The sequence below is a fragment of the Sciurus carolinensis genome, chromosome 2, assembly GCF_902686445.1.
Source record: "Sciurus carolinensis chromosome 2, mSciCar1.2, whole genome shotgun sequence".
Taxonomy (NCBI): domain Eukaryota; kingdom Metazoa; phylum Chordata; class Mammalia; order Rodentia; family Sciuridae; genus Sciurus; species Sciurus carolinensis.
Genome location: NC_062214.1, coordinates 26,631,183 through 26,652,617, shown reverse-complemented (window position 1 = coordinate 26,652,617; position 21,435 = coordinate 26,631,183). Strand labels below are relative to the sequence as shown.

Sequence of the window (21,435 nt, the reverse complement as noted above, 5' to 3'; positions counted from 1 at the left end):
CAAAGCAGAAATTTGTCATTAGACCTCAGGAAAAATCTTTTACCTTTCTAACAAAAGGGAAAGTGTCACCGATGCTTTTCCCTTTATGTTTACTTTCTCCCCTTCCTTCTGCCTTAAATGTAGATGTGATGTCTGGTGCTATGGCAACTATCTTGCAACCATAAGGCAAAGGCCAAGGGAATTAAAGGGATTTGAAGTCATTGAGTCATGGAATCAGCAGCAGCATCGACTCCATTTGTAACTGGGCAATCAAAAAATATTTGTGGACAAACTGTCCTCACTGACTTCCCAGATATTCTCACAGCATACTATGAAGTGGATTATTTTTTAAAATTGTCCCTTCCAATAAATCCTTATTGAGTATCTACTGTGTGCCAAGTTCTCCTCTAGGCACTAGCCCAACACCAGAGGGACAAAGTCTCTGCTTTCCCGGAGCTAATATTCCAGCAGATTGAAACAAACAATAATCAAGTTAATGTTATAATAAGAAAAATAAGACTTATTCTGATGTAGAGTCTTAAAAAATTCATTCTATCTATGTGAACCAGGAACCCTGAGAATTAACAGAGTAATTAATCCCAGGTAACTATATTTTGTCCATCGCCTGGATTCCGAGGTGTCAGGAAAAACAAATTCAGTCCTCGTTGGAGGGACTTTCCCTCAACCCCAGCTGCACAAAACACCCACAGATAAAGCAGAACACACAGTGAAGCCACCCACCACAGGTGAGGGTCAGAGGACACCATTGTGGCCGGATCAGATTCTTCTGCCCCACTTCAGATGAAGGCTATTGAAAAATATTTTGCAAAGAATTAAAGGCATACAAGAAGGAATCAAAAACACAGAAAAAGGCACAATTTCAAAAAGATTTGAAATAGAACTCAATTGAATTTATAGAAGTAAAAATTAGAGAAAATGTTTACAAATTAATAGGAAAGAACCTGTATCTGTTGCAACCCCAGAAGACAGAGCTAACTCAGTGGGTAGGGGACATGGGGCATGGGCTGGGACCCAGCAGGAGGAAGCTGAGAATTCTTCCAAGAACACAATCAGATAGCAGAAGCCTGACCCAGGTGATCAGGGACTCAGGAAGGGGCTCTGTAGGCTCAGAGGTGCACCTGGGCTCCTTCCAAGCCTCAGGACCACAGAGCAGAGAAATGGGTACCATATTGGCAGCCAGGGCACCTGGGTTTCAACCTGGCTCTATGACACTTTCTGTGTGCACTTGGGCCTTATCCTTTCCTTCTTTAGGCAAAACAAGGCTTGGCATAGCTACTAAACTGAGTTGTAAAGAGCCTCACATTTCTTGTTCTCTAGGATTTACAGCCTGAGGTGCATCTGATTGCCACATGCAGACAAAACTCTACGTGCCAGTTCTATTCTGGTTCAGCTGTCACTAGACCTGAAGATCTGAGAAACTCCTGCCTGTGACGTTTACATTCTTTCTGAACACAGGGACCAGAAATGATTCCTTCCAGGCAGGTCGCCAGGCTTTGGTTCATGTGGCCCTGTAATCATGGGACAACGGCCTGGAGCAGAGATGGGTGCTCCAGTCCAAGGCAGGCACCACAGATTGGTCAGGAGGAAGACCTTGGGCTCTTGGGTGACTTGTATATAAACAGCTGTGTGTCTGAGTGGTAATCAAATGATCCAATCAGAGTTGCTCTTAGGGACTCTGAGTTTGCCACAGATAGGGAAGTTAGATTGTTATAAGAACACTGTATAACAAACCTTCCAAAATTCTGTATTTGGAAACAATCATCTCTGAGTGAACTTTCTGTAACTATACCAAAATACCTGAGATAATGAACTTAAAAAGAGGAAGGGTTTATTTTGGCTCACAGTTTGGCATTTCAACCCAGAACTAGCCCTGTGGCTAGCCCTATGGCAAGGCAGCATAGTGTGTGGTGGAATAAGCTGCTCGCTTCATGGTTGCTGGGAAGTAGAGGGAGAGAGAAGGAGAGAGGAGGGGCCAGGGTCCCAGTGTCACTTTTATAGGACTTACTTGTGTTCCCCAAGCAGGTCACTTTGGCAGAGTGCCACAGGCTGGGGGTCAAGGCTTGGTCACACGGGTCTTTGGGGGACATTTATCCAGCCACAGCAATCGTTTATTTTTGCCTGGCATGGTTTTCTTCAGGCTGCACACCTGCAGGTCTGACCTGCTCCGGAGTCACCTGTCACCCTGTGTGCCAAGGCACCTGAAGGTACTGCAGAAAACTCACAGAGGCACAGAAAGATAGTTACGATTCTGAGGGAAACACCAGGACAATCTGTCAGATGCCGTGCGAACAGATATTACTAAGTCATTTGAAACTCACTACTTATTATATGTTAGCTATTTCTTTGGGCCCAGCACAGTGGAAAAGTTACAGAGATGAGGGTGTGGAAATGACAGAGTTAAGATCCTCTGTCTCTGAGTTAGATGTCATCATTACCTGTATATTACAAATGATTACAGTTAGATCCTATCATTTCAGATGAGGAAACTGAGGCTCTGAGATGCACAGATTTTCTTTTTCTTTTTTCTTTCGGTACCAGGGATTGAACCCAGGGGCGCTTAACCACTGAGCCACATCCCCAGCCCTTTTTTATATTTTATTTAGAGATAGGGTCTCACTGAGTTGCTTAGGGGGCTCACTAAGTTGCTGAGGTGGGCTTTGAACTCAGGATCCTCCTGCCTCCACCTCCGGAGCTCTGGGATTACAGGTGTGTGCCACCATGCCTGACCCCAAGAGGCATGGATTTTCCAAGCGTCATTCCAACAGGTTGGACAAAGATGGAATCAGAACTCATTCTCCTTGGCCACTGGGGGAGGTCCTCCTATTGTTCTACAGTGGTGGAGGGCCAGTGATGGAGGGGTTCAAGCCAGGCCCACAGTTGTGGTGCTGACGACAGCATTTGGTAATTAGTCTCTATGCTTGGCCTCCAGTGCTAACACCTAATTACCCTGGAAAAGCCATTTTTTGTGGTTAACTTGTTTTGATGCAAGTTTCATTATTTTAATCATACTCTGGATTCTGGCTCAGAGCACATTTTACTTCATAGGCTCGGAAATACTTGGCACACAGAGTTGATGGGGGTTGAGAGGGGTGCCAAAAGGCCTGGAAAGGGAAAGAATTTAAACTCGTGAATGAGGAAGAATGCTACCACTGAATACGAAAGCCAGAATGGCTGTCCATTCTTCACCCCGTCAGCCAATACTATGGCTTCCATGCGCTGGACTCTGCAGTGCGTGCTGAGGATACAGTGGTGAGCAAGAACTCATGTTCACTTCAGAACTCACGGGGTTTGTGGTCCAGACAGTAGGAGGCTCCATCAGTGACCACCTGGTTCAAAGATGAGGCTGTGTTACCCAAGCAAGTCAGCAGACATTGTAGGCTGTTCCTTAATAACCCCATCTCCCTTTCTGACATGGCAAAAGACTACATTTCCCAGCCTCCTTGCAGGTAAGTGTGCCATGTGATTAAATCCTGGCCAATGGGATATGAACGGAGTTGATGTGTTCAATTTCTGGGGTGTGCCCATAGAAGGGCGGAGGAGGGTGCCTCCCCATCCCTCTCTGCTGACTCCAGTGTAGTGACAGGAGCAGCTGGGGCAGTCATCTTGGCCCACAAGATGAGGGTGGCAGAAGACAGAAGGACCCCAGGCCTTTTGAGATTGGTGAGCTGCCATGTTGACCCCAACCACCAAGTAGACCTTTACAGGAGAGAGAAACAGTTTCCATTTTATTGAAGACATGATAATTTTGAGTCTCTTTGTTTCAGAAATCAATTCAATGTCCTAACAATAGAGCAGAGTGCTCGAGATTTTCCCATTAAAGTCCTTTCCATCCTCCTCCTCCCTATGTATTCAAGTGTTGTGTTCTCTTCCAAAAGTTTTCTTGTTCATGACTGAATCTGGTCCTTACAACAGCCCTGTGATATTCATAGGGAGAAAGGACTTCTGTGACCGTTACCAGATAGACAGGGAAACCAGGATGCAAGAGTGGTGGTGGTCTGCCCTGAGACACGAAGGTGGGGTTTTCTCATCTCTCGGGGGGGCAAGTGGGTCGAGTTGTCATTTAGCTCTTCCCTGTGTCTAGCTTCTAGGGTAGGGGTCCTCCACATCTGGAAGGACCCTGGGCACTTTAGCCCTCATCCACCTGCAAAATACAAATGAGGAGGAAGTCTCAGGGAGAAGTGTACACATTGTGACAGCCCCCCAGCCTTCCCACCCTACTGTCCTACCACGTAAGTTTGTGCTGTCATGCTAACCAGAGGGGGCACCAAGAGGACTACCTGGGGTACCCAGGACGCCCAGCTCTACCTCTCTTCTGTGGCTCTTTGCCTCCCTCCCTTTGGCCCAGACAGACAAGGCCAGTTATCCAATCACTTGCCTTCTGAAAATGGTCCCCTGCCCCTGCATCCAGGAGCAAATGCTGTTGCGTCCCATCCACGTTCCTGCACACTCCCCTTCTCTGCGTGTCCCTAGGGCTTTCTACTGCAAACACATCTGACTCTGCTTAAGGCACCTGTGTGACCTGTGCAGAGGACAGGCTGGAAGTACCGAGGACAGCCCTCAACAATGACAAACGGGTCCTGCTGGATGAAGACCTCAGTCCCCTCAGTTCTCAGGTGGGACCCCAGTTGCCCACAGCAGCCACCTGCTTATCCATGCACCTGGGCCTTTTTTGGAGATCCTTCCTTCCTGGTCTAATGCTGCCATTCCTCCACTGTGTTTCCTGGGATGACCTTCAAATAACCCACGTGCGCTCAGATTCTACCCCCCAGGGGAACTTAACCCACAAGATGTCTGCTTGGTGTGAGGGAAAGTGTCCCCTCCAAAGTTGGTGTGGAAACTTAATCGAGTGCAACCCTGTTTAGAGGTATGGGCTGTGGGACAGGGGGATCAGCTTCCTTATAAAAAGAGCTCAAGGTTGAAGGGAACACACCTGGACCCTTCTGCCTTCCGACAGGTGAGGACCCAGCAACAAGGTGCCATCTGGAAAGCAGAGAGCAACCCTCACCCAACACCAACGATGGCGTCTTATCCTTAGATTTTGTGACCTCTAGAACCGTGAGAAGTCTCTATCTTTATCAGTCACCCACTCTCAGGTATTTTGTAGAGTAGCACCAAGGGACTACAAGGCAAAGTCCAGATTATATGTGCCTTTACACGAGTTCCCTGCTTCTCTTTCTGCACACGCCTGTGCTGTACACGGGTGTCATCAACAGAGGTGTGGTAGTCCTTCTGCTGTGTATACGTGCCCCCTGTGTACCTGTGGGCTGTGCATAACTGGCCTATGCCCACGTGTCCAATGTACCATCCTCTGGAATCCAGGTTGGACTGTGACCTGCGGTTAACCACAGAGTGCAGGGCAATTCCAGGTCTCGGCTTTAAGAGGGTCCAGCAGCTTCTTTTGTACACGAGGGAGAGTTGAGAGCCATGTAGGAACTCTGACTGCCTGGAGAACACCATTGTGTGAGGAAGCCCAAGCCACACAGAGGGACTATGTGAAAGCGAATGGAAATTCCTGGGTGACAGTGAGAAGCCAGTTCACAGACACAGGGTGCAGTCTGAGCTGTTCCAGTCAAGGCCAGACCACACTGCCAAACCATGAGCAAATAAATGATGCTATTCTTCTATTAAGCTGCTAAGTTTTGGGGTGGTTTGCTCTGTGACAACAGATAAACAGAGCACATATTTATCTATATAACCCATAAAATTATGTTATATGCCACTATCCTTTGCAAAATTCTTTATTTGTTGATGTTCTAATGTTCTCCAAAGAGGCCCCTGTTCTCTGACAGATCAATGTCTCCAGATATAAAATTGCAACTAATTTATTGAGGACTGAACCTATGCCAACATGACCATAAATAACCTTCCACAGGGTCTGATTTCTCTCTTGTCCCTTTGTATCTTGGAGTAGCCAGGAGAATATTTTCATAATGCAAATCTGACCATGTCACTATTTTTTTTTGTACCAAGGATTGAACCCAAGTGTGCTCAACCACTGAGCCACATTCTCAGCCTTTTTTATAATTTATTTAGAGACAGGGTCTTGCTAAGTTGCTTAGGGCCTCGCCAAGTTGCTGAGGCTGGTTTTGAACTCAAGATCCTCCTTCCTCAGCCTCCCGAGACGCTGGGAGTGGGGCGTGCACTACCATGCCTGGCCTGACCACACCACTCTTAAGCTCGTCACCCACTGCAGTGTCTACAGAGGAATCTTCTACAGGTTCAACTACACACTCAGACTCAACAGGTGACCAGAGGCCACACCTGGCTTTAGCCTACTCTGGAGAATGTGAGACAGACCCCAGCCTGCTAACGCAGCCAGCATTCTATGCCACCAGGTGCTCCTTTGAGAGGAAGTCCTTGTTGTGCCCAGCAGAGCAGCACTGCTCAGGTGTCACCTGCTGGGCAGCTGCAGGCCCCAGCCTGGCTTAAAATCTTTAAGGCCCTTGGGAGCCAGTATCTTTAGACTTGTCCAGTTAGGAGTCACCATGTTCAGGAAGCCCAAAGTTTAATCCCCACCAGATATTTAGAGTTCTTTCCAGTTGCTAAAAATGACAACTTTGTTTTTTCAGGACAGTTTTAGATCTTAAAAAAAAAAAAAAAAAACCAGGACAATAGTACAGAGAGTCCCCCTATATCCTGCCCCCAGGGACCCCAATGATTGACATCTTACATTGGTGTGGTGCCTTTGTTTCAATGAATGAACCAACATGGATACATTGTCATTAGCTAATGCCCACATTTTACTCAGATTTCCCTAGGTTTTATCTACTGTCCTTTTTCTGTTCCAGGGTCCCATCGAGGACACCACACTATCTCTTTAGGCTCCTCTTGTCTGTGACAGTTTTGCAGACTTTCCTGCTTTTCGATGACCTTGACAGTTTTGAGAACTGTCAGGTATTTCATAGAACATCCCTCAGTGGGGATCCAGCTGGCGTTTATCTCAAGATTGCCCTGAGGCTATGGGTCCGGGAGAGCGGGGTCCCTGAGATGAAGGTCCCTGAAGTTGAGTGCCATCTTTGGTGGACCGTATCAAGAGTGCCTACTCTAACGTGATCTGACGGTTGCTGTGGACCTTGAGCACCTGGCTGAGTTGATCCATGAGGATGTCAGGTGTCTCCACTGTAAAGTTACTTCCACCCCTTCCGCCATGTACTCTCGGAGCGGAAGTCACTATGCACAGTCCAAACTTCAGGATCACAGAGTTATGGTCCCATCTTTGAGGACCAAGCGTCTACATCCTTAGAATTCTGCATGGGAGAGTTATCTCTTTTACTCACTGGTTTATTCATTTGTTGAGTTATTTATGTCAGTGTTGACTGGTGGATTATTGGTTGCATGCTTTCAGGTGCAATCCAATATTAGTTTATTTATTTTGTTGCTCACGTTTCTCCAGCTTTAGACATTAAACTTCTTTAAGTTGGCCTATGTTCTTTGACGCATGCCCATCACTGTGCATGCATGTGTGTGTGCTGGTGCGTGCGGGTGTGTGTGTTTAGCATTTCTCTATTCTCTGGCACTAGAAGATTCTCCGGGCTCATCTTGTACATTTGATGCTCCATTTCTCCAAGGAGGCCTGGCTCCTCTCGTTGGAGGTTGGCATTGGAACCCCAGATCTGGGTGTGAGGCATGCTCATTGCTAGGGAGCACCGCGGCTTCTAGGCCTCTCAACTAACAGAGCAAGGAAATAAGTATGCATATCCTAATTCGTGTTATATAAATGTCTATAAATATTTCTACATGTAATCATCTGCATCTATACTAAGCCAAGCATGAATTCATATTGATGTGTTCAATTCAAATTAATTGCCATATAGATCATTCCAGCCTCTCCTCAGGGGTCATTTTTATCATAGACAATGTTGCTCAATAACACAGCAGACGTAATTTTTTTTTTCTGTTTCCAGGAAACAGAGCTTGACAATTAACCAAAGGTCAAATTCACATGCAACCAGAAGAAAAGGTTTAGTTAACCCTGTTCACACGTTTTTCAAAGAAGCTCTGAGGACAAAGAACAAACTCTGGCCTACAGGACTTTGCAGAGACCTGGCCTACTGACAAATGCAGCCTCATTTCTACCACAGTCCTAACTGAGCAGTCCACATCAGTCATATCTGTCTCCTTCAGCCCTCACTCTTAACGTACTGCCTTCTACCCCAGGGCCTTTGCCCATGCTAGTCCTCTACTGGACCTCTCTTCCTTGCTCTCTACCCCGCTGTATCCTTCTGATCTGGGTTCAACCCTTGATTCTGCAGGGGAGTCATCCCTACCCCCAAGATTGGGTCAGCACCCTTGCTTGAGACTTTCACAATGTCCCTTGGCTTGGTAGCACTTACTGCAGCTGCAGGGTTACATTGACATATCTGGAATATGAGCTTCTTGAGGATAGGGATGGGTTTACCTAGTTCACTAGTATATAACAGGTGTTCAATAAATACTTGCTCATATTCTTTCGTTCTTTCATTTAAAAAGTATTTATCAAGAGCTTTCTAGGGCTGGGGTTGTGGCTCAGTGGTAGAGCACTTGCCTAGTATATGTGAGGCACTGGGTTCGATTCTCAGCACCACATATAAATAAATGAATAAAATAAAGGTCCATAACATCTTAAAAATATATTTAAAAAAAAAAAAAAAAGAGCTTTCTGGGTGTTGGCTCCTTTTCTAGTCTCTGAGGATACACCCATTAGGGAAACGGGCAAAGCCCTTACTAGTCTCTGGACACTCGTGTTTTATTGGCGACAATAAACAAAGAAATAAACTAATATCAGGAGTTAATAAATGCTACAGAGAAAAGCCCAGAGGAAGAAGTAAAGGTGCTGGGGCACTAGAACATTTTGTAGGCTGACCTGGGCAGGTGTCTCTGAGAAGGTGACATGTGAGCAAAGACTTAGGGGAAGTGAGGCGAGTGAGTCCTGGGGATATCAGGAAGAAGGGGTCCCAGGTAGAAACAGAGGTCTGAGCTATCAGGAGGGCATGGCAGGGAGGAACGGGGTGAGTTCTGCAAGGAACCTTTTAGTCCAGTCCCGTACCCTTGCCAAGTCCATTTCACAGACGAGAACACTGAGCTGTGAAAACGGCTGTAAGTGGCACAGCTGGAACAGCATCCCCCACCTGGTGCCCAGGCTGGCTTCCCTTTGGAGACCCTAACAATGGGCCAGGTCTCTGGAAGTCTCGGCAGGAGACAGGCCTTCCCAGTCCTGCCAGCTCTGCACAGGCTGTGCCACCCTGGCCCAGGAGACTCAGGCACCCAGCTTCCAGGGTGGCCCCTGCTCTCCCGGTGGGTGAAGACTGCATAGGCCTTTACATGGGGATTTGCTTGTGAGGTAGCTAAGGAGCCGGAACAGGGTCCTCATTTGCCAGTCCTCCAAAGTCCCAGGAGCCTGCACCGTCATGATACCCATGGACAGAGGTGAACTTCTGAGGCTCAGAGAGGCCACGGAGTCTCCTGGAAACGCCATGCTCCTCAGACCAGACCTCTCTCTGGGCCCGCAAGAGGAAGTGCCTCCTTGAGTTTTGTGCTGGAGCACTTCACTCTCCCCGTCTTACTAAGTCTGGGCTCAGTGAAGGACGGAAGTCGAGGAAGTCACCCCCACTCCTTACCTGTACACCACACCCACACGCTGGGTTCTGGGGGCTCAGGCTTGGACCCTGTTCTCCAGGAGTTGTCAGTCTGAAGGAGGAGGCTGCCCTTAAATAGAAAATCACGCGGGTCAGAGATAGAGGGTTCTCAGGCAGGCAAAGGGAGAGATCAGATGGAGGCACCCCCGGGGAGAGGCTGCGAGTGAAGGAGCCAGGTAGGTTTCCCAGCAGAGGAGGCACTGCCGCTGGGCCTTGGAGGGCGAGGGTGTGCGCGGCCTTCGGCAATGCCCCAGAGAACACCCCTCTTGGGCCGCGCACTCTGTGGCCCCAGAGAAAGAAGGGTGGCAGGCCTCGTCAAAGGCTTCCTTTCAGCCTTTAGGTGGCGCTTTTGAGCCACCGAACCTCAAGCGCCCGAGGAGACTGCCGACCTGCAGACCTCAGAGAGGACCCCGGGTCCTACCTGGGGTTGGGTGTCCAGGATGCGGGGGACGCTTCTGGCTTTGGCGCAGTAGGGGCTCCCCAGTGGCGGGGGAGGGGTCTTCTCCTCCAGCCCCTCCCCCCGCCCCGCCCCCGAACCCTGGGACCGCGGACTGGGAGCTCAGGTTCCTGCAGCCCAGGCGCTGGCGGTACAGATGTGCCCTAAGGGGAGGGGAAGGAGGATGGATTGGCACCCCCGCACCCTCGCCCCAGTCCCTCACCCGCCTCCCCGTCCCTCCCCGCGCTAACTCTCCGGGCGCCCTCGCCGGCCAAGGGCGGAGCTCGATCCGCGGCGCCAGAGAATCCCGGGCTCCCGCCCCTCCCCTGTCGCTTCCTCCCCGGAGCCCCCCAGCGGTCGCCACCGCCGCGGTGTAGCCCCGCGCGGCGCGAGCAGGTACGTGCGCCTCGCCCGCGGCTCCGGCCGGGCGGGAAGGGGGCGGGAGCCGGGGAGGAACAGGCGGCGGCGGCCAGGCCCGCGCCCTCCGGGGCTGCGCTGCAGCCGACACCCCGGCAGGCGGGCTGGCGGGCGGGCGCCGGTCGCCGGGAGGCGGGCGGGCGCCTGGGAGGACGCACCTCGCCCGCTGGCTACCCGGCGCCCTTCGCCTCCGCGTGGGGAGGCAGGAGAGGCCGGGCACAGGTACCCACGCCGAGGTGGGCTGCGGGGGCGGCTGGAGGCTGAGGGCCGGGGGCGGCGAGTGGTGGCGAAGGACAGCTAGCTGACCTCGCGGCCCGCCGAAGGACATGCGGCGGGGGGACCCGGGCGCACGCCGGCGCCGGTGCATCCCGGCCTCCCGGGCCGCCCTGCTACGGGCGCTGCCCGGCCCGGTCCGGCCTGGCCCGGCCCGCGGCGTTTGTGGTCAAGGGCAGGAGCAGGGGGTGTGAATTGCGGGCTGGCGGGCGCGCGGGTGCGGTGGGCTGACGGGCTGCCGGGCTGCCGGGGCTCCCTGCGCGGAACTTTGGGTAGAACAGCGTGGACCTGCGTGTGCGTATCTGCGCGCCCCGAGGCTTTGTGTACAACTCATGCGTGTGTCTATCGATTGGGTTTTGTGAAGCTTCACCCATCCTCGCTGTGCGTCCGTCTCCCCGGGTGTCAGTGTGCGCCATGGGTGGGGTGTTGGGCCCAGGCAGGTCTTGGCGGATCAGGCTTCAATCTCAGCAGCCCTAGGGGTGAACTCACTGTTTCTTTTCTTTCTTTCTATATTTTTCTGTCTAGCTCTCTCTAACCAGTTCTTCCCCCCTCCTGGGTACCAGAGTGACCCATGGATCTGTGGGTCACACTGCTGTCTTCCTGTGTCTGTGGGTACTGCTGTGGGAAACGCCCCCAGGGGATTGAGTATGGAACTGGGGTGTGTCTTTCAGGGCCTGTCCAACTGCAGATGAAATTGGAGTAACTAAGATGATTCTGGGGTGCGACATCTGTGTCAGTTTGTCTGTCTCTGCTTACATTTGGGTAATCGCGCATGGTCTTGTGGGCTTCTGAACCCTTGATTGAGAAACAGAGATATTCTGGTGCTGCTGGGCAGGGGGGTCTTTCTTTTCTCTGCCCTACACTGGGCATCCTAAGGAATAAGTTTTGGGTTTCCCGGTGGGTGAAGGAGAGTTCCTTTCCAAGAAATTGGGTGCCTCAGATTTCCCCTGGGATATGGAGTCATCCGTGTGTCTGTTTGGGGAAGGAATTCCAGGGCCCCTCTGGGAGCACAGTTCTGTTGAAGGTGCCGATGGCCCGGTGAGTGGGTACCATATTTGAGGACCAAGTAGCACCCACTGTGGGGTCGTTGGTGGCTTTTAGTGTTGAGTAGAAAGCCAATCAACACTTCTGTTCTCTCTGTCTATTCCCCAGGAAGTGAGAGCAGTCAGGGTGGGCATCTGGGGACCCAGGTGAAATTCAGATGTATCTCTGCACTCTGGAAGCTCATGGTTGCTGTTAGTTGGATAAAGTGGAGGGTCTGTGTGTTCCTGCTGGAAGAGCCAGGAAAGGAGCGGGGGGGGGGGGGGGGGTGTTGGCACCTGCAAGGGAGTGGGTGGTTTTAAGGTTTGTGGGGGGTAATCATTCTTAAGGAACGTGCATTCAACTCCTGGACCCCCACATACATGTGATAGGATCTAGGCCTTGTTTTATAGATGGAGATAGTAATTCCTGACCCAGGACTGATGATGGTTATGGGGGATACTTTTAAGTGAAGTACCCCATACAGGGTCCAACAGGTCATGGGTGCTCAGGAAGCATTTGTAAAATCAAAATTCTAGAAAGAGAAATGTAGTGATAGAAATGGGTTGTAAGTCGAGAGAGGATTGTACTCAGATGAAAGGCCCTGTCTGTGCTAAAGGGAGATGTAAGTCCATATTGGAAGGAAGGTCAGGAAGGTTGAAAAATGTACCTTTTGTGCTGGACCCTTGGAGTTTTATTCCTCCGCCTGTTCATTTCATTCATTCTTACTCCATTCATTTGCTCATATTCAAAAACACACACCACATATGCAGAACCGCAGAGCATCAGGGAATAAACCTGGTCTGCGAATGCAGAGAACCACATTTATGAGTGTGTGTGTGGACGTGTTGGAGCATGCGAGCTGCTTTGCATCGGGCGTCTCTGTGCCATGTGGGGATTTGTGTGCCGGGCCCCTGGGTGTATGTATCCTCAGGTTACCAACTTGTAAGTGGAACAGCATGATTCTGCTGTGGGATCAGGAGTGACAGCCAGGGAAGGGGACTGAGGCTGGAGATGTGGGGGAGGAACTAAAGCTGCATAAGGGAGGCCTGATTACCAAGTGCAGCGGAGAGCTGGGAGGGGATGGAGACCTAGGGCGGCCAGATCCTTCCATTTTGTGAGAAGCCAGTAATCCAAAGTTTAAAATGTCAAACTTTTACTTCTTATGTATTGGCAACAAATTCACCAAAAACAAATGAATAAATAAAACAAAGCAGAACTTTTGTGAGCCAGATATGGCCCTCGGGATCCCGTGATGGGAATGCACACGTTCTGTGCTCAGGTACTTGGTGAGGTGTTGCCTCTGCAGCACAGAGAACCCCCTTCTGGCCTCCCTCCCCCAACTCTCCTGGTCCAGGCCTCCACCCAGAGGCATTTGGCTTTGACCTCAGTAGTGGCCCTCAAGTCCCGCCCACTTTGTCCTCCCAGCCAGGCCACGCCCACCTGTATGCTTCCTTGCCAGCCGCTGCCCTCCATTCTGTCCCCTTCTAGAACCTCTGTCCCAAACCCCAGCGGACCTCAGCCCTCCCTGCTCCAGTACCTCGCTGCCTTTCTCCCTGGCTCCTTGGCCTGGCTTTCAGAGTCTTCCATGAGGGCCCCCGCGGCCCTCCAAGGCACCCCTCTCTCTTCCAGAATGCCCTCACCCCGCTTGTTACTGTAGAATTTCCCTTTCTTCCTCCGAGATCTGGCTTTCAACTGCCACCAACTCCTGGACCTTCCCTGCCCTTCTCCTCTTGGTTCCCAAGACACCTTGGTGGCCTCCACCAGACCCCTCCCCCACCCCCACCCTCCGCTCTCATACGGTGATGCTCACGCCTCGAAGTGGCCAAGGCCTTGTGTGCGTTATTTTATGAAATATTCACAACAGTCCTACGGGGGGAGCTTTTGTTTATTCCCACTTTACAGGTGAGAGCAGAGAGTTTGGGGAGGAGCTTATCTCGCTTGCCTAAGCTCAAGGGGTAAACCTGATAGCCTGCATTCTCCATCGTGGTAATGGCTCATCACTAATGCTCATTGGGCACTTACTCTACCGAGTACTTTATATGGGTTGTCTCAATCCTTATATAAGCCCTGCGAAGTAGGAGGTAGTTTTGCCATTTTATAGATGGGGAAACTGAGGCCCAGACAACTTAAGTGAATTTCCCAAAGCCACACAGTGAATTTCCCACAAGCCAGTGGTGGAGCGGGTCCTAGCATGGATCACACTGCTCTGTCATTGTCCCATTCCCCAGCTCCTCCTTGGTGTGGGGTGCTCCCGGTGGGGGAGGGGGTCTGTGCCCACGGTCAAGTGTGAGGTGTGGCACAGACAGGGACTTGGTAGAGATTGGTTAAATTCAGCTGACTTTCTGTTTTCTCTTCTAGCTGCCGAGGGGCCAAGGGATGAGCTGGGTTCCTCCTTCCTAATGGCATCTCCCCCTGGTCTGGAACTGAAGACACTGAGCAATGGTCCCCAGGTCCCAAGGAGACCAACTCCTCTGGGCCCAGTGGTCCCGTCCAGGGCAGGCGTGGAGAATGCCGGCTTCTCCTTGGAGGAGCATGAGACCCATTTCCAGAACCCCAGGGATGCCAGACTGGACAGCTCCCCCAGTCCTCTGGGGGGTGTTCCCCCACTGCCCCGGTCCCAGCGGGATGATCTGTCCCTGCATTCAGAGGAGGGGCCGGGCCTGGAGCCGGTGAGCCGCCCTGTGGATTATGGTTTCGTTTCCGCCCTGGTTTTCCTGGTGAGTGGGATCCTCCTAGTGGTGACAGCCTACGCCATCCCCCGGGAGGCCCGCGTCAACCCGGACACAGTGACAGCGAGGGAGATGGAGCGGCTGGAGATGTACTACGCCCGCCTGGGCTCCCACCTGGACAAGTGCATCATCGCGGGCCTGGGGCTGCTCACGGTGGGCGGCATGCTCCTGTCCGTTCTGCTCATGGTCTCCCTGTGCAAGGGAGAGCTGTACCGCCGGCGGACCTTCGTTCCCGGCAGGGGCTCCCGGAAGACGTATGGCTCCATCAACTTGCGCATGAGGCAGCTGAACGGGGATGGGGGCCAGGCCCTGGTGGAGAACGAAGTTGTCCAGGTCTCGGAACCCAGCCACGCCCTCCAGGGGTCCTAAGGAAGAGCCCACCCTTTCTGGCTGCTTTAGCTCCAGGGCTCCAAGGCCCCGAAGGCCTGGGGCTTCACACTGAGCTCTCCATGGGGCCCCTTGAAGGAGGCTGGGGTGTCTTGGGTGCTGGAGGGGAAGCCCAGGGCAGCCCCGCTCAGGCAGGTGCCCGCTGGTCTGTTCTGCAGTTCGAGGTTTTGCTGAAGGTTTTGTTTGGCGGTCGGCTCTGCTGGCTCTGCTGCTAAAAATACAAAGTTTGGAAACCGCTGCTCTTGGAAGATGAGGTTTCTTGGCATTTCCAAGGGTTGGAAGCCATTTGAAAGGTTGCCTGTCCCGTTCCTTAGCTGTGGGAAATTCTGGGGCCTCCACTACCCTCATCGGCTAGCTGAAGATGTGGGGTGATCTTGGAGGGGGCACCTTTCAGTGCTGACCATCTAAGGTGAGAGGTGGCTTCATGGTGAAGGGAGAAGCCAGCACTGGGGTGACCCCCTGTGGCATCCCAACTGACTGAACCATGCATGACCCTCTCCTCTGCAGCCTTCAGTCACTCGGTCAGCCAGGGTGTGGACTGGATGACCCCTCCGGCCATTTCTGCCCTGGCAGTGGGAACCCAGTCTCTGCCTCTGGCCCCGCTTTGCAGAAGGAGGGTGTCCACCAGGCACGGTCTTTCTCCCTGCCCTGCTCTGTGACCACCACGTCAGGAAGCTAGCAGATCTCACTGTCCTGCTGAAGAGCCCCCCTGGGTCAGTCAGGCTTAAACCCAGTTTGCCACAACCTGCGTTTGGTCTCAGGGTCTAATTTCCTGTAGTGACTAATTTTCTGTGGTAGCACATTTTGCAAAGTTAGAGGCACATTTCCACCCATGGGGGCACAGAGAATCTTTCAGACAAGAAAGTGTGACAACTTTGTGGTATATCCGTGGGTATGATGTGCTCTTGTTCACCGATCTTCCTTAATAGCATCGTCTCTTGGGTCTGATCTTATTCTGACAGCAGAAAAAAAAATTTTTTTTTAACGCTGAATTTGTCTCCTCCCACTTACCCTCTTACTAATAAAGTGTAGCCACAACTGATCTGGGGAAAGCAGGCACGCTCAGCCTGGTTGATGGACATTTGTTCTCTGGCTTGTGGAATATTTCCAAGCTCCTTCCATGCTTTCTAAACTCTTGACGAGAAAAGAGAGACTTGGGGCTGAGGAGATAAAAGCATTGGGGAATTTGGGGGGAGGCACCATCCAGTCCAAGTGGCTCTAGAGGGCTTTGAGAGGACCTGCCTTCTTAGGCCACTGGTATGAAGACTCTAAAGGGGTCATTCCGTGAGCCCACTGCTGACAAGTGGGTCCACTTACTCCATCTCCATGTGGGCTGGGAATTCTCATTGTCTTGTGGGGGTCGTAGTAGAAGGATGGTGTGGACAGGGGTCTGATTACCGGTAACATGAGCCTTCAGTCCAGCGAGTGGGACAGCTGGGTGGTGTAAGATCACAGCTTCTGAGACAGATCAAATAGCTGCTCCTGCTGGCAGTTTCTGTCAGGAGTAGAGCTGGGGTGGGGGGAGGAGCTGGAGCGGACGAGGATCGTTCAGCTTGGCCTTCCAGGTTCTGTTGGGGTATCAAAAAGAACAAAGGCCAGGAGGATGAAAGGGTCGCCAGTCCTGGGCTCCCGTGTGTGTGCCAGTCTCTCCCAAGTGCCAAGCAAGGAGACGCCACAGAAAGTGGTGTGAGCCAGGTGAGGTAACGACAGTAGGATTGGACACCCCAAATGATGGGCTGAGGCTTTTCAAATCCATAATGATAATAATAAAAATATCAACCCAAGCCCTATGGATTACTGTGACAGTGGGGGACTCATTTGGATACTAAACCTGTTGAGAGGATGCATCGGGGACCATCAATTCATATCAGTTTAAATGCAGTGAATTGTATTTAGGGGCTAAATGTGGTAGAAGATTAAATCTCAGGTTTTCTCCAAGCCAGAGAAACCTGCTTTGCATTCTAATGTGGAAACTCCTTTAGAAAACGTTTGTAATGGAGCAAAGCAATCATTACCTTGTCAGTGAATTAAGAAAATTTGAGAGATGCCAGAAACATTTCCCCAAGATTGCAGCTGAGATCTCCTAGCCAGTGGGTCAGAAGGAGGTTTAGGAAGTCATTGAGGAAGGATACGGAGGGCTGAGAACTTCCTTTGCACGTTCCTTTGAGGTCAGGTGTGGTGACATCCCAGGGGCCCCTGTGGTTGCTGGGAGAGCTTCCTCACCTCCAGGAACTTTTCCCATCTGACAAGCTACTAGGGTCCCCGCACCTCGCTTGTCCTGGTGTATCTGAACAGATAGCAGTTTTGGAGTTGGGAAGACCTGGGTTTGCATACGGCTCTGCCATTTACCAGCTGTGTGACCTTAGGTAAGTTACTTTACCTTTCTGAGTTTGGGTTTCCTTGCAGAGTTGGTTTTATGAAAACCCTGCCTTAGGGGCGTGGCGCAGATCAGAAGGGCCAGTGACAATGACTGGGATTAAGTCATTCAGGCCTAAAACCTGGGGGTCGACCCTTCTGCCTCCACCCGCACCTCCCCTCCGGCCCACCCGTGGATCTTGTCAGTTCTACTTTCAGAATGTGATCCGCGTTCTCCCACCAGGCTGGTCACTGGAGTCCTGGCTTTCTTTCCCGACCACTCTGTCCTGGTTCATCAGCCACTCGGCAGTCCATTAACAGGTCTGTTCGCTCCTTCCCTCCCGCAACGTTCCCCTGTGTGTCCCTCTTGTTTCCAGGCACAGTCAGAAGTGGACTGACCACAGCCAGGCTGGCCTGTGTCCCTCACCTGCACAGTCCCCCCCAAGTTCCCAGCTGCCTTTTGTATTTGTAATTCTGATTGATTTTTCTTAAGGATGGCCCCATAAACTCCATAAGTTTCAGGTCCCCCAAACCTGGACCCGTTCCCTACAGTGGCCTCAAGGCCCTATGCTCTGTGGTCCCTGTGCATCTCCAACCTCAATTCCCAGCCCTGGTGCTCGCCCACTCCCCTCTAGCCACCATCATGTTGGCCATTCCTAACCTTGCCACCTCAGGGCCTTTGCACTGACTGCTTCTCTGCCTGGGAGGCTCTTTCCCTCAATATTGCAAGCCCCACTCCCTCACCTCCTTAGGGGATTTGGCAGATCTCATGCCCTCCCTCACTCCCTCTTCTCCTGCCTGCTTTATTTTTGCCTGGAGCAAAGCATTGATCGCCACCCAGCAGGCTGTGTCCTGTTATTTCCTGTCTGTACTTCCCCTCCTCCCCTGCAGGACTGCAGGTCTCACCAGGGCTGACATTCTGGTCTAATGAGTTCATGCTGCACTCACACTGTGACCAACTGGTTGATGCACATAGTAGGTGTTTATTGTTGAAGGGACAGGTGAATGTAACTAAAGTTCCCTGTGGCTGCCAGAGAACATGGGCCCTGTATGGGATCCCAGAGCCCCACAGTCCCTGCCCAGTCTCTTGGACCCCTTCCTAGGGCTAAGGATCAGGGATGCAGAAGATGGCATGCCCAGAAGTGTTGAAGGGCCTTATTTTGTCACTGGACCCTGGTGCTGGAGCTTGGGAGCCCATCTGCCTCCCTCTCTCTGGGTCTTGGTACAGCTGTGTGTACCGAGGAGTCAGCTGGGGCTCGCTGATCCATGGAGACCCCTCTTCCAGCCTTGTCAGGACAGCCAGAGGCCAGCTGGACCTGGGAGGCATTTGCTGGGTGGTTAGAAGCCTGTGAGATACACCAGCCTGATTCTGTCCCGCCTGAGGACCCGCAGAGCCCAGGCCTGAACCTTTGGAAGCCCAGGGTCTTATGATCGCCTCTGCCCACTTACCTCAGCCATCCTAAGTCTCCCAGCTGGGAAGGCCGCTTCCTGGGACACTGTCATTATTGCTCCCTTTCTTGGAAATAGTATTACCTTCCCTGGGATTCTCTTTAAATTGCCCTCCCTGCATGTACACATCTGCACACACATGTGCACATGAGCATAAGTGTGTGCCTGTGCAAGGGTGTGCATGCACACGCACACGCAGACACACACACACACACACACACACACAGACACACACACACACACACGCACAGCTCTCTCTTGCCTGACCTTGCTCAGAAGCCAAGGGCGTGCACTCTGGGAAAGCCGCTCCAAGCCAGAGCATCCTCTGGATGACTGAAGACGTTTTTCTTCCTGCACCAGCCAGGCTGTGCTGTTCCCCACGTGCTGACTTCACGGTATCAGCCAGGTGTCCCCTCCCCGGCCAGGCTGCTATCAGGTGTCCTTTCTGCTCCCCCGACCCTGAGGATAGGAGGAGAGATGTCCAGGAGCATTTCCACCCTGGCATTTTGAGAGGGGACTGTGACCCTGGGTTGGGAACCAGGCCAGCCAGGTCCTTCTGGTTACCCTTCGGATGGGTCTTTGGGGAAACAGTACCACCTCTCTGCTTTTCCAGAGGAAGACTGGAAATCTTGCACTCCTTCCCCAGGGGCTGGGGCCTTGTCAAAGTTGACAGCATCGTACTCTGTCAAGGGGCAGAAGTCCTGAGGTGGGGTTCTGTCAGGAGGAAGGTGGGGGGTATGTCCCCTGACAAAGGCAGGAAGGGCCCCGTGATCCTGTTGGCTTCTCCTGGAGAGTGGGCTCAGTGTTCCCGGGCCATGGAGTCTCAGATGGCTGCCATCTCGCTGGAGCTGGGGTGTAGGGAGCTCCTTGCGGTAGAGTTATGTTAACATTTACTGGTCAGGTGTTGGGGTATCTTCAGGGGTGGGTCGTAGTAGAGTTGGGCTGGATTTAGTCAAGAGGCTCCCCAGACTTCCAAACCCCTCCTTGGAGGAGGGTCGACGCCCCAGTGGCCAGAGCCTAGTGGACCTTGCTGTATCGTCCTGTCTTCTCCCGAAATATCTTCTTCCCACATTTTTCCTCTTCCTGGCCTGGCTGTCCATGAGCAGATGGGCGGGACCAGGACAGAGGATGGTGGGATTCCCACCTTCTTCCGCCTAGAGGGCAAGTGCTGCTGAGCTTCCTCCTCATGCAGAGCCCCTGCGGCGAGGTCCACTGAGGAGTGTCCATGGAGGGGAGAGTGTAGGGACACTAGCTCCAGAGACGGAGGGCTGGGTGCTTGGGGTTGCTTGGCTATCTCTTCGCCTGTTTCCTCATCTGTAAGCCTCTTCCCCAGAAGGCTCTGTGAGCGGTAGATGAGGTATGGTCTGGAAACCTCTTGGCCCAGGACCTGGTGCTTTGGAATTGCTTGGTAGACGTTGGCCGTGCGTGTTGATTCCTCCCTCTGCTCCTGCCCTGCCCTCTTCTCTGGTGTGGGCACTGTGGGCACACATGGACCCTGCCCTCGAGGTGCTCGGTGATCGCTGCTGTGATAGGGGGTGCCCAGGGCTGTGGGGCGTGCAGAGGATTGAGCTGGGGTGGGGGATGTCTACTGGGGGTGCTAATGAGATGAGAGCAAGAGGAAGCAGAGGGCCTCAGGCAGAGGGGAGCAGTATGTGCAGCCCTTGACAGCCAGGTGTGCCCCGGGGAAGGGACGGGCTCTGTGCCAGGGTGAGGCAAGGCAGGCTGAAGGGCATCGTGGGCATGAGCTTCATCAGCTGCCAAAGGCGGCTCAAGTCACAGGGTTACCATGGAGACTGAGTTCATACAAGTACCGTGCAAGGCACGTGGCAAGGGGTCCTGTCTGCCCCGTGATGGTTTGTAGATGTGTGTGGCAGGAAGAGTCTTCAGTTGTCACATGCCCTGTAGGGGTGACACTGGCATTGTGGACGCCAGCATCCCTGGCCCTCCTCCGAGGGCTCCCACTGTGGCTAGAAGACAGGACACTGAATTCTAGGCCTCTATCTTGGCAGCCCATCCCTGTTGGCCTCCGAGCCATCCAGGTCAGGGAGCAGCCCAGATCTCCTGGCTTCGGGGAAGGTTAGTGAGTGGAAGGAAGCTCACTAACCAGCTCTTCTGGCACGAGTGCTGGCCCCAGGGGGGCAGGGAGCACTGGGAAGGAAGGCGGCTGCCATGCCAACCTCTTCCCCGGGTGGCGCGGTCGCACGGCATCTGAGCCAGCACCAACTTAGGGCCCATGGCATTCAGCTGAACTCATCTCCCTCCCTCCCCGTCTTTTCCTTCTTCCCCTCTTCCAGTCTCTCACATCCTCCTTCTTTTCTGATTCTTCCGTGTCCTCATCTTTCAATGAAGCCACTCGTGGGGCTTAGGCACCCAGAGGCGAGTTGTGATCATTGCCGACTCCTCTGTCCATCGTCAGTCTCTCCCAAGAGTCCCCATCTTCCCCCATCAGAGATTAAAGCTGAGGGCCAAGTGCAAATGGCTCCAGGGCTCAGCAGGTGAATTAAGGAACACAGCAGGTGGCTGTGGGTGGCAGGGGCAGGATTAGAGGGCGCCTGTGCCGGCTCTGGCTGGCTGTTGCCCAGTGGCTGTCAGAGCCGGGTTTTCCCTGCGCATCTGGACAGCTGGACTTTGTGTGGGTGCAAGGATGCTGAAAGGGATTATCCCACTGCCTGCGTTGTGGCTGAGGCCAAAGCTGTGCCCAGTGAGAGGCCAGCCGCTGGGGCCACACAGCTGCACCCTCTCCTCCCCTCCC

The 21,435-nt window shown here is 52.6% G+C and overlaps 1 protein-coding gene and 1 long non-coding RNA gene across 3 annotated transcripts; one reads left to right on the top strand and one right to left on the bottom strand.

Annotated features, from left to right (window-relative positions):
* Positions 1-3,973: 3,973 nt before the first annotated feature.
* On the bottom strand, positions 3,974-10,195 carry LOC124977528 (uncharacterized). The gene is made up of 3 exons (XR_007107200.1): positions 10,036-10,195; positions 9,597-9,684; positions 3,974-4,141 (listed from the first exon to the last, which is right to left on the bottom strand). It is a non-coding gene; the product is annotated as an uncharacterized LOC124977528 (long non-coding RNA).
* On the top strand, positions 9,997-15,909 carry Tmem74b (transmembrane protein 74B). Of its 2 annotated transcripts, none has more exons than XM_047541130.1 (2): positions 9,997-10,446; positions 14,122-15,909. In XM_047541130.1, exon 2 carries the CDS (start codon positions 14,163-14,165, stop codon positions 14,859-14,861), a length of 699 nt encoding a protein of 232 aa, XP_047397086.1. In that variant the 5' UTR covers positions 9,997-10,446; positions 14,122-14,162; the 3' UTR covers positions 14,862-15,909. The 2 variants fall into 2 exon arrangements, with proteins under 2 accessions (XP_047397086.1, XP_047397087.1); XM_047541131.1 differs by lacking the exon at positions 9,997-10,446 and adding an exon at positions 10,556-10,689.
* The last annotated feature ends 5,526 nt before the right edge of the window (positions 15,910-21,435 follow it).